At 46.5% G+C, this 11,943-nt stretch overlaps 1 protein-coding gene across 8 annotated transcripts in view; it reads left to right on the top strand.

Moving 5' to 3' along the window:
* The window catches only part of ZNF462 (zinc finger protein 462), a 138,493-nt gene that overhangs the window by 62,458 nt on the left and 64,092 nt on the right, over positions 1–11,943 (top strand). For 5 of the 8 annotated variants that reach the window (XM_059411133.1, XM_059411130.1, XM_059411131.1 and 2 more), the window contains 4 exons: positions 529–693; positions 2,311–2,597; positions 5,735–5,853; positions 9,868–10,059. In XM_059411133.1, the coding sequence (XP_059267116.1) occupies positions 529–693; positions 2,311–2,597; positions 5,735–5,853; positions 9,868–10,059 (763 nt within the window). The remainder of the gene's footprint in view (positions 1–528; positions 694–2,310; positions 2,598–5,734; positions 5,854–9,867; positions 10,060–11,943) is intronic. The other 3 variants (XM_059411137.1, XM_059411136.1, XM_059411134.1) reach the window with 2 other exon arrangements.

Here is an 11,943-nt window from a genome sequence, read left to right as displayed (position 1 = left end):
ACGACGCCGCTCGCTCTCTTTCTAAGGCAGCTGTGGGCCGTCTCTTGGTGTCAGCCGTGGTGCTGGTCCGCAGTGTCTGCTACAGGAACCTGCCATCTCCAGGAGTAGATTTGTCTGATTGGTTGGTTTTCGGTTTGGGGGAATTTTTTTTTTTTTTTTTTTTTTTTTTGGTTGGTTCTTTTCCCTGGTCAAGACGTTCACTAATGGCGTAGCTTTGCAACGTTTCACCTGCGTGGTTGACACTGCTTTGAAAACCACCCGACACGGTGGCCGTGACCATGACGCTTCTCCACAGAACTCTGCTCTCCTCACAAGTCGTAACATGTGTGGGTTCCGGAGACTTTGGCGTGGCAGGCAGCGCGCCACGGCTCTGACGACCTCGTTCTGTAAACTCACGGCCGTATCTCTCCCTTGGTTTCTAACCTGCTAATCCACTTTGAAATAAAGTCCGCTAGTAAGCGACAAGCGTAAACGCCGGCGTGCGAGGGAGGGCTCGGAGTACTGATGGCTACCACTGTATTTTACCAGCCTTTTGGTCACTTAGAAGAGGTGCCAAAGATCAAGGAGAGGAAGGTGGTGGGCTACAAGTGTAAATTCTGTGTGGAAGTGCACCCGACGCTCCGAGCCATCTGCAACCACCTGCGGAAGCACGTCCAGTATGGCAGCGTCCCCGCCGTGTCCGCCGCCGTGAAGGTGAGAGTCAGGGAGGGGGGAGGTGTGGATGAGCGGTCAGGTGTGTGAGCCGCTCGAGTCACTGATTAACCCCCCCCCCCCACTGTGCCCCCCCCCCCCCACCCCCCACCCCACCGTTGCGCAAAGCAGCTCAGGAAAGGGCGTCCCAGGATGTGGGCATTCCTGAGCTGCGCTTGGATCGGTCTGGCTTGTTTTGATTTTTTTGCAGGTTGGACCCTCTTCATCTTTCGTGTCTCCACCCGGTCGCGTTTCGATCTGGTTCCCTTCCACGCGGATAGTTTGGTGGAAACGGAAGATCCGGGCCTCTCCGGACAGGAGGCTTTGGGTCGCCCTTCTGTTCTGCATGTAGTGCCGTTAGGTGTTACGCTCTTCCAAGTTGCCCGAGCTCTTGAGAGGAATCAAGTGGGTCCTGTTCCCATCATCTTCTGCTCCTCCCACTGCCTTACTTCTTACTGTTCTCATCCTGCTGACGGTTTAGAGAGCCCAGGAGAATCTTTTACTTCTTACCCTGGGTCCTCTGAGGAGCGTGAGACACATGAAATCTAAAACTATGGGCCTTCAAGTCACAGTAGGCTCCAAGAACCCCTTGCCCTAATTTGGCTCCTTTATCCTCTTTTTACCCATATGTCGCTGACCAGTGTCTTCCCTCCCTGCCCCAACTTCAATTACGCTGCCTGTTTTGGACATGATAATCCTGAGAGTAGCCACAGTTTCGGGGACCTGCCTTCCAGGATATAGCTAAGCACTGATTTTTGAGCAGAGAAGTTAATTAGTTCGGGGCTTGGCTATTTCTCTCTAGATACGTAAATATGTTTTCGTTATTGGCCTTTCTCCATCTGGTGTCCTGTTTTTGCCCATATAACATGGACATAAAGTCTCTGCTTTCCTTCGCTGAAGACAGAAGCCCCTCTGGCTCCCAGCAGAACAGTGGCCCCTGGGGGCACGGCAGTCAGCCTCTTCCGTGCCACCACAGTGTGTCTCAGGCTTGTTTCCTGGAGTCACTCGAGGGAGACAGAGCAGTTCTTCATGTATAACCCAAGGAGTCACCTCCAAAGACGGGTCTTAAACTCAGGCTCCTCCTTAAGTTTTTCAGTCGATCATACAGCAGCCTCCCATTCAGTGGGTTAAGTCACCGTACGCAGGGTGGGGAGGAGCATGGGTGGCAAAAGGCAGGGTCCTTCCCTTTCCTTCATTTCTCGAGGATGGCCCACGCTGGCTCCTAGATGCCCAAACCTCTCTGCTGTGTTTTCCTCTTCCTTCCTTTCTTTTCTCTGAGCCATAACCCTAACCCTGCTTTGTGTGAGTTCAGGTGGGATGGCAGTTGGAATTTTCTTTCTAAGATGGGAGCAAAGTGAGTGAATGGTCTTCACAGTGGGAGAGCCTCTCTCTCTCAGGCAGTGGCAGCCTGTGCCGGGACATGTTGCCTTCACATCACCACCGCTGCATGGCAGGCGGGTTTGCCCTCCCTCTAGGGGGAGCTGGAGAGGCAGGGGAGGAAGCTTGAACTGGAGATGCTGATGACTTTGGGAGAATGAAGGGAGCGGAGGAGTGCTGAAGACGATGATGATGGATATTTATTTTGTTGGTGGGGCATGTGTGTGTGTGTGGTTCTCTTAGCAGGAGGCCGAAGACCCTTCCCACTTGTTCCTGGATGGATTGGAAGTCGCCAAAGATGCCAGTGGCACCCTGGTGGACCGGGTGGATGGTGAACACTGCTTGCTTGATGGAATGTTGGAGGATGAAACCCGGCCGGGGGGATACCATTGTAGTCAATGTGACAGAGTCCTGATGTCCATGCAGGGGCTGCGTTCTCATGAGAGGAGCCATCTGGCCCTGGCCATGTTTACCCGCGAGGACAAGTACAGCTGCCAGTATTGCTCCTTTGTTTCTGCTTTCAGGCACAAGTAAGTGCTGTTGCGTGCCCGCAGGTGGGGAGGAGGGAGGTGTCCTAGCGGGAGGCAGCTGAGCTGGAGCTGGGGTTAGGGGTAGTGAGGTGGGGGGTGGGTGGAGGCGTCCACGAGCCCCACTGAGGGCTTTCACTTGCTCCTTAGGTTACCTTGAGCCTTAGTCACCCCATCTGTCAAATGGGGCTAAGAGCCCCAGATTACTTAACATTAGACGTGGCAAATACAGGTCTTTTTCACAAGTGGCTATTTTGGAGGCCTTGCTCTGATTTACAAAAGACTAGAAAGTAGGGGAATTTACTGGTGTTAGACGTCAAACATTCATCCAGAACCTCGTCATCATTTGAGGATGTAAAGTTCCATTTAGGAAATTGAGGGTCTGTGGAGGTAAAATTAGGACTATTCATTCCCTGTTGTGACCAAAGAACCATTGCTTGAGATGTTTCTTAAAAAGACCTTGAAAAGTAAGGAGGTTCCTGATGCCAACAGGTGCTTTTGAAGTAAAGGGAGGTTGAGGCAGAGGAGCTGCCTGAGGCCCATCACAGCTTTGGAGTCATGGATTTGGAGTATTGTGACTGGCATTTGGGGGTGATGGGAAGGGGGATGGTTCCAAAAAGAAACCACCTTTTATTGCCTTTTCTGAACTGTCTGAGAGGGATACGCGATGAGTAATGTGTGCCACCATCTTGGATGGAGGTGACCGATTGGAAGACTAACATGCTGTTTATCTTTAGGATGATTGAAAGTAAATGTTGGGTTGGTTGCTTCTTAAAAAGATAAAGTGCTGGATAGTTGTTGAAAGCCGAAAGGAGGCAATGCTTGTGCAGAGGGTAGGATGGGTTACAGATCCTGAATTCTACAGAGCCTAATGTCTCATCTTTGTTGTCAGATCTGTGCGCTGACGTAAAACTTGTGTAGTTTTCATCAGTTTAAGAAGTATGTATTCCCCAGCATCTGTCCTGCTTTCTGACACCCAGTAGAGGCTCGGCAGATCCCTACTGAATAAATGGATACCCTCTGTGCTAGGCAGTGTGCTGGGGACTTGTGGGATTTGAGGGGCATATAAAGATGAAGAGGCCATGGTCAGGGAGCTAAGGGAGTTTAGGGGCTAGGGGACTTATAAATAAAGCAAGCACACAAATGAGGCAAAATAAGGCACATATCTTTCAAAAATGTATCAGTAAAATGCTATGAAATTTCAGAGAAGGGTAATGTGACACCTACTGTGGAAGAATTGAGAAGGTTTTATGGAGTAGGGAGCATTTGAGTCAGGTCTTAAAGTCGGAAGACAGGGGGCACCTGGGTGGCTCAGTGAGTTAAGCCTCTGCCTTCCACTCAGGTCATGATCCCAGGGTCCTGGGGTAGAGCCCTGCATCAGACTCCCTGCTCAGCAGGGATCTGCTTCCCCCGCTCTCTCTGCCTGCTTCTCTGCCTACTTGTGATTTCTGTCTGTCAAATAAATAAATAAAATCTTAAAAAAAAAAAAAAAGTCTAAGACAGGACTTGTAAAGTTTGGAATGGGCGTACAACATGGTGGAAGGAATGAGAGCATAAGCCCGTGGAATGGAGCATGAGGCTGGTGGGTGCCCGGCTGGTAGTCTAGTCTGACTAATCTTTAAGGTGTATGTAAAAGAATAGGGGAGGATAGAGTAAAACTTGAGTAGAGACCATATTTGGAGTCTTTGAATGCAGAATTAAGACTCTTTAATTTACATTACCAGCAAAAGGAAGACTCTGAAATGAGTAGAGTCATCATAATTGCTGACATTTATTAAGACCTACTATGTGTCAGGCAGTACGCTAAGCGCCTTCAAGTATTATCTCATTTTATTCTTAAGTCAGCCCTGTGAGGTACGGTCCCACTGTGTCTCCATTTTGTGGATTAGAAAGGTGAGGAGGTTTATGTAACTTGCCCAGGCCATTCGGTTTATAAGCAATAGCTGGGATTTGAACCCAGGCGGTCTCACTCCATAGCTCATGCTCTTGAGTTGACCAAAAAAAAAAAGTTGGGAGGAACCAATTAGGAGGCAGTAATAGTAGGTAATCCAAGAAGTTAGAATGGAACTTTGGGAATGGTTGAAAGAAGTAGGATCTTAATGATTTGGAAAAATTGACTATAATATAGGGGATGAGGGATGAGAGACAAAGTAGAGGACAGATGACACCCAGGTGTTCCATCTGGTTGACTGAGAATGGTGGTGTCCTTTGTAGAAGCAAGGAAAGGAGAAAGAGTGGCTGTTTGGAGGTGGTGGGGGTGGTGGGGGGGGTACTGATGGTTTTGTTTAAGGGCTGGTTGAGTTTAAGAAAGCTGAAGGACACCCAGAGGGAGATGTCAGGAAGTGATTGAAAACGCAGCTTTGGAGCTCAGAACATTGTTTGTTTAAATGGTAAGCAACACCATTCCCAGATGAGTCATTTAGAATGGAATCTAGTTCTCTGGGGTACCGATACAAATTAAAACACCTTCCCACACCTTGTTTGGGGGATTTATTATTTTTTAGACTAGTAATTATTATGAAATACCGGGGGTTCACCATAATTTAATAACTTCTTTATAACTTGCTCTGGAAGACTGAGGTACAGCAAACATGGTAGTGTTTATCAGAAGGGATAAGTGGCCTTTGGATCACAAGACTTCTTTGAAACCTACCTTCCAGTTGCCTCCATATTTACAAAGATGTTGGAGACGTGACAGCCCATTGCAAGGAGCTCAGCTACCTTGGAACTTCCCTTCCCCTCCTGAGTGTTCACCGTGAATGCAGAGTTGAGATTTAAAAAGAAAGCCCTTTCTAAATGCAAAATTTCTCTAATTCTTTTTTTTTTTTTTTTTTGAATAAGTTAAGGAACTAGTTGATAGGCATTCCTCACCACCCGGGAAGGGAAAATGTTCGCACTGCCCTGTATCTCAATCCAAAAAGGCTCTTGATATCTTCTTTCCTTGAGCCCCTCCCTTTCAAGTAGGCATGACCACTCTTGTCATTTTTGTCATTGTTGTTTTTGGTTTGGGTAAGCACCATTGTTGAGCAAAATGACTTTGAGCAGCTTAGAAGTGGGATTGCTGGAAAAGGGCAGGGAGAAAAATGTATGTAATTGTTAATCCTGTCCTGTTTCTCTCTCTATTTTTCTTCTCCATCAAGCTTGGATCGCCATATGCAAACCCACCACGGACACCATAAACCATTCCGGTGCAAACTCTGCTCCTTCAAGTCCTCCTATAACAGCCGGCTGAAAACACATATACTCAAGGCTCACGCTGGTGAGTTGGCCTTCCTGATGCAGGAGTCCTCTGGTTTTGAAATCCTATGGTCTTCCCTGAGGGAAAGTCGAAGTCCCTTATCCCGCACATGAGAAGAAGTTATTCTTGACTTGGTTGGTTATTTATTTCTATTTTAATCTAATGAAGAAACATAAAGAAAAATTATAGAATAACCTGAAGCCAAAATAAGCCAAGGGTGACCAAGCCCATGTCACCCAAGTCATAGTTGAGATGTGCTACTAACAGGCTTTGTTACTGTTGTTGTTGTTGTTGTTGTTTAAAGATTTTATTTATGTATTTGCCAGAAAGAGACACAGCGAGAGAGGGAACACAAGCAAGGAGAGTGGGAGAGGCAGAAGCAGGCTTTCTGCTGAGCGGGGAGCCCAATGCAGGACTTGATCCCAGGACCCTGGGATCATGACCTGAGCTGAAGGCAGATGCTTAACAACTGAGCCACCCAGGCACCCCTGGTTTTTGTTTGTTTGGTTGGTTTCTTATAGGAATTTCTAAATTACCTAGCCTTTTTTTTTTTTTTTTTATGATTTTATTTATTTAATTGAGAGAGAGACAGACAGAGAGCATGAGCAGGGGGAAGGGGCAAAGAGAGAGGGAGAAACAGACTCCCCTGCTGAGCAGGGAGCCTGATGCAGGGCTTGAACCCAGTACCCTGGGATCATGACCCTAGCCGAAGGTTTAACTGACTGAGCCACGCAGGTGCTCCTACCTGGCCTTTCTAATGGAAATGCATGAACTGTTAGCATCTACTGAAGATAATTCCCAACTAAAATGAAAGTATAATCTTGAGGAAGTTCAAAGGGACAGAGTCCCTAAGATATGCAAGATGTCTCATGAGATACCCTTAAATACATTTCCTTACAAGAGATAAGAAATGGGTCCTGAGTGTCCAGAAGCTGTGCTGGTCTCTGTTACTCTTTTGTTCCATCTCCTCATGCTTCTGTCAGGAACAGTCCCTCACCCGCCAGGCTTGCACTAGGCATGTTCTATCCATCCCACTCATTAATCCTCATGGCAGTCCTAAAGGGTAGGTGGTGGTGTCCCCCTCAGCATCAGAGGAGGATATAAAAATTAAGTGACCTGTTCAAGGCTGTATAACCCACTCACTAAGAATTCAACTTCAGAAGAACAGCCTGTGTCCTTATCACTGACAAGAAGCTGATGGCCTCTCTTTTTTGCATCTGATGGAAGATGCCTGCTGGTGGCACAGGAGAGCTCAGCCAGGAGAGGAAAGAGGTGTGGTGCAGGGAAGGTGCTGGAGAGGGGTCTAGGGGCCTCTCCGTGGTGGTCTCAGCCACACCCGGAAGCCAGACTGCACATACACCCTTAGTCAGGGTCCCTCTCTGAGGTTTTGACCAGCTTTCCTGGTGTTGGGTCCTGTCGAACTGGCCTCATGGAATAAAACTCCTGAAGCCATCCAGCTGTTCCTAGCCCCACTGGGCACGGATGGGATGGGGAGACTGGTTCTAGACTTCTGTTCATATTTTTATACTTTTGGGAAAAGTCTACTGAAGCTATGGAGTAAGAGGCTTCAGGGTTCAGACCGCTCTTTTGTGGCATGTGTGCATATTGTAAATTCTTTAGCTGGGACAGCATCCTGGGGAGTCTTTCTCACAGATCTCCACCTTGGCCAAAGCGCTGTTAGCAAGAGGAGTTGGGTAAATGATCTGGCCCTGTGCGAAGGACTTTAAGAAAGTACCAGAGGCTGCCTGGAGACTCCAGGGCAGTGAGGTGACCACGCACACGGTCCTTCTGTGCTCACTGGTTGGCGAGAAGGAAGCATCCATAAAGAGAGGGGGAATGCTAGAATTTGTTTCTCTGCACACCTGGGAACCTTGGTGTCTGTGGCGTGGCGTTCAGCCACTTGAGAGCAGCTTGGCTTGCAACAAGCCAGTGCGTTTTCCAAAACACTTGTGTCATCTTGTCCATGCTGGGTGGATTATTTTATTTTAAAGGGTAAAAGTCACATAGACAAATCAAATAATCTGGATTTGAATTCTCTCTCATGTTGTGCTACTTGCCACTACCTAACCAGCTTCATGCAGCCAGACTTGCATTAAAAAATTTAAAAATGGAGTAAGAAGGGCCATGGTATTCTTTACAATGATTATATATATTGACATGTATATTTCTATGTTATATGGGAAATTATATTCTATATATCCATATTTATTATAGTAATAGTTACCACTGTTGAGAGCCAGGCATTATCTAGACTCCTAGATAATAGCTGGGGACTGACTGAGGTTCTGGCCCAGGTCGTCTGACTTTGAACTTCTCTTCCATCTTGGGCTGTAGTGTGTTGCGTCACTCAAGGTTCTCTTCAAGGCTTTCTTGGAAGTACGTGCTCTGGGAGTCATCAGTGGCAACGCGGAGGCTGAGTGCAGAGTCTGGGTTCCTGCGCTCACCTGGCATATGAAGACATTGAGTCATTTTCAAGGTTGGGGGGGAACAACCCATCTCAGCTGGGTCAGAGCAAGCACAGAGGTTTACCTTCTCATTCCTGCTCCGCGGCTCTGTCCAGAGGTCCCGACCCTCACAGTTTGGCCCACGAAACTTTCCTTGCTGAAGGGCCTTTCTGCTCTTTTTTTCCCCTCTATTTCCTTCTCTTTCCCCACCTCTGGTTTTAAAATTTCGCCTTAAAAAGAAATTTAAAAAAAACAAAAAACAAAAAAACCCTGCTCGTTAGGGGAAATTTGGAAATGAAAGAAGAAATAAGAGTCAGTCACCCCATAATCTTATTCTCTAAAGACCACTGTTGTTCACGTTTGATAACACTTCCTTTCAACCATGGCCTCTATAATTATAAGTGAGTGATTATAAGTGAGTCAAAAATATATCGTGCCTTTCTATTTGTTTTTCTGAAGATCACTATTTTATTTTCTGTTTTTTTTTATATTATTTAAGAATTTATTTTAATGAATTATCATTCATCAAGAAGCTGGTACTTGTTTATTTAATCATTTCCTTATGACTGGAAACCCTGTATGTTAAAGGATATTTTTTTAGTATCAGGTTGGAGCGGTGCAGATACTGAGCTGCAAGCATGAGGATTCACATCCTTTTGTTAGGAAAAGCAAAATTGCTTTCTGAGTCGATCAAACCAGTGTTTTTCCCACAACATAAGCATGTCCATTTCACAGCTTGGCTTTTTAAAATGCACTTAATTTAAAAGCTGACTTTGAGCAAAGGTGAACCATACTCTCATTTGGTCACTGTGTTTGCATGGTATAAAAATAATTAAAATAAAAGTAGGAAATGTCCTGTTTATCAAAGAATATTGGAGATACACACATGCTTATACATATACAACTATCTCTTAGTTTAAAAAAAAAAAATGACTTACTTTTACCCATTTCTCTGCATTATTGATTAGATAGGGGCATGGAGTTTTATGCTGAGGTTTGTGAACTGGTCCAGAAAAAACAAACTAGAATGTGTGGAATCAAGGAGGTGACTAGTCAGCAAAGACGCAGAGAATGAAAATAGCACAATAGAGTTTGCACTTAGTTACCCTGTGCTTGGAAAGCCACTGATAGGTCCTTGAAATAAGAATTAAGCATATTATATTGTGCAGATGATAAAAAGCATCCTTGAATGAAAGCCGACGTCATTTCTAGTGGAGAGAGAGAGAGGGAGAGAATGAGAGACGAACCGTTTCTGAAGGAGGGATCATAGACATTCAGTTTCACTCCCTGTTGGAGAATCCATGCATGGGTTTGTCCCTGTAAGTAGAGCATGAAATGAAAAGGGACCGGGTCACCTGATTCTGGAGCTCATGGAAGAGTTTCAGTCCCAGAGGAGCACTGTGGTTGTGGGAAGGGGTGGGTAGCTGGTCTGTGAGGCTTCTTAGACCCTGAAACTTGAGAAGTCGCATCTCTTGCGTGAATTAACTGTACTTCATCTCTTGTGTGAATTAACTATGCCATTTTGTTTTCCACCCCACCTTACCCCCTTCCCTCCTTTCCCGTTCTGCCCCTTACCGCCATCTTCTTCCAGGTGAACATGCCTACAAGTGTTCTTGGTGCTCATTTTCCACCATGACAATCAGCCAGTTGAAGGAACACTCCCTCAAGGTCCACGGAAAAGCCCTGACCCTCCCCAGGCCACGAATTGTCAGTCTGCTCTCCTCCCACGCGCACCACTCCTCCCAGAAAGCTACCCCGGCCGAAGAAGTAGAAGACTCTAATGGTAATGAGGGGCTTGCGAGTGCTAGCTCACCACCCAGGGTGGAGCGGGGTCATTGCCAGTCATTCTTCCCAGAGGGAAATCTAATACAAAACCATGACGGTTCAAGTGAAGGAAGAAATGTGGAAAGGTGAAACGCTATAGACATTGGAGTGGGAGGGTGAGGAGCCCTTGGGGACTGTCTGGTGCTGCGGCCGAAATGTCTCTCTGGACATGATCATGTGGGCGTCGCTCATGGAAAGAGGACTCCGTGTGCATGGACTAGTGTTGGAGTCTCCCGTGTGGTTGTGAGCAGGAACGTAGATAGGGTACCAGGCAGGTTTATTTCTTTGTTTACTTAGTTATTTATAGTCTGTGTTGTTCTAAAAAAAAAAAAAAAAGCCTGAAAAACAAAAAAACATATGGCATGAAGAGTCTGGCGGGGGCATACTACGCCACACAGAATTCAGAGGAGGAGATGGAAGTGGGGTGGGGGGCAAGTCTCTCTGATCCTGTTGCAATGTAGGGGTCATGTCATGATTTCTGGTAGCCAAAGGTTGACGAGGAAGCGGCAGCTGAGAAGAGGGTTTAACTGCTGAGATTTGGAGCTTCAGAAATGCAGAGAGCCATGGAGGGGTCTCCTCGCTGGCAGTGTCCCCCAGTTGTGCGGAAGTGGCAGGTGTGACATAGTGAGCCAAAGGACAGCTTATTGTTTTGACCACGCCAAGAAGCAGAAGTGTTTTAACTGCTCAGCTTGCCTCTGGGGATTGCAGAAATCAGGTGCTTAGGACAGAAGGAAGCGTACAGATTCTCAGGGGTCTGGAAAATCCCAGAGCTGCTCCCTTTTCTGCCCTTACAGTCACCAGACATCTCCTACCAGCTCAAGTTCTTCCCAGCCTGGGAACACACTGTTCCTGAGGTCTACTGTTCTGTTCTCAGGAGGAGCTTAGTGGACTGGAAGGAAACTTCATGGGCTCTTGGCAACAGAGGATTGGCTTTGAGTCTGACTTCTCTCGATGCCAGTTGTATTTTCCCGGGCAGTCGTGGCTTCCACACTCATGTAGGCTTGGATAACGATACTATCTCCACCAGCTATCTGGAGAGAGTAAAGAGAAAAGGCACCCGTGTTAAATGCCCTACACAACGTCTGACACATAATGGGTATTAAATAAATAAATGGTCATTTTACTGCTGCGATTCTCCTCCTTTGCAGTTTTGGCCTTGGGGGCCATTGATAACAAGTATGAATTGGGGGTTATTTTTAATGTAAGGGTTTAAAAAGAGAGCCTCTTCAGGTAACCTGAAGATTTGACAGCTCAGCATGTCAACATGGCCTGATTATCAGATTATCCAAAGAGTAAATGAGTAATCTTCCTTCATGAGGTCTGCAAAGAGACAGCTGTGGGAGGAGAAGGGAAGACAAGTCCCGAGGCTAAAGCTGCCTTTACTGAGTTAGGGAACTTGGTGGCCTTGCCTTTCCAGCGGTCAAACACTATGTAAAACACAAGAGCTCCTTACTTACCGGTATTCTTGTCCTAAAGGACTTTGACTCAACAAGAAAGACTTGTTATTTTGACTGTGGCTTGTAACAAAGTGGATCTCCTCGACTGTTGTGTCGAGGAAATTGAGCTATATCCTTCATACAAAGTTTTGTTGTTTTCTGGGAAGTCTTCGAGTCTCGGAGCCGGGAGGACGGGGTGGGGCAGGGAGCCTATGCAGAAGGGGACAGGGTGTTCTCTTTGCACCTTGAGATGCTGTTCATTGGAAAAGATGGGTATAGAGCAGCAAAAGGCAAAATGTCATTTGATGTGGATTATAACATCTTTATTCATATGATTTTTAATTAATTGCTTTCTTCTGAAATGGGAAGCTACACCTGCAGAGCCATTTGGGTGAAATCGATGCATC

The sequence above is a fragment of the Mustela nigripes genome, chromosome 9, assembly GCF_022355385.1.
Source record: "Mustela nigripes isolate SB6536 chromosome 9, MUSNIG.SB6536, whole genome shotgun sequence".
NCBI lineage: Eukaryota > Metazoa > Chordata > Mammalia > Carnivora > Mustelidae > Mustela > Mustela nigripes.
The sequence above is the reverse complement of the archived record's forward strand: the minus strand, read 5'-3'. Positions and strand labels throughout refer to the sequence as shown.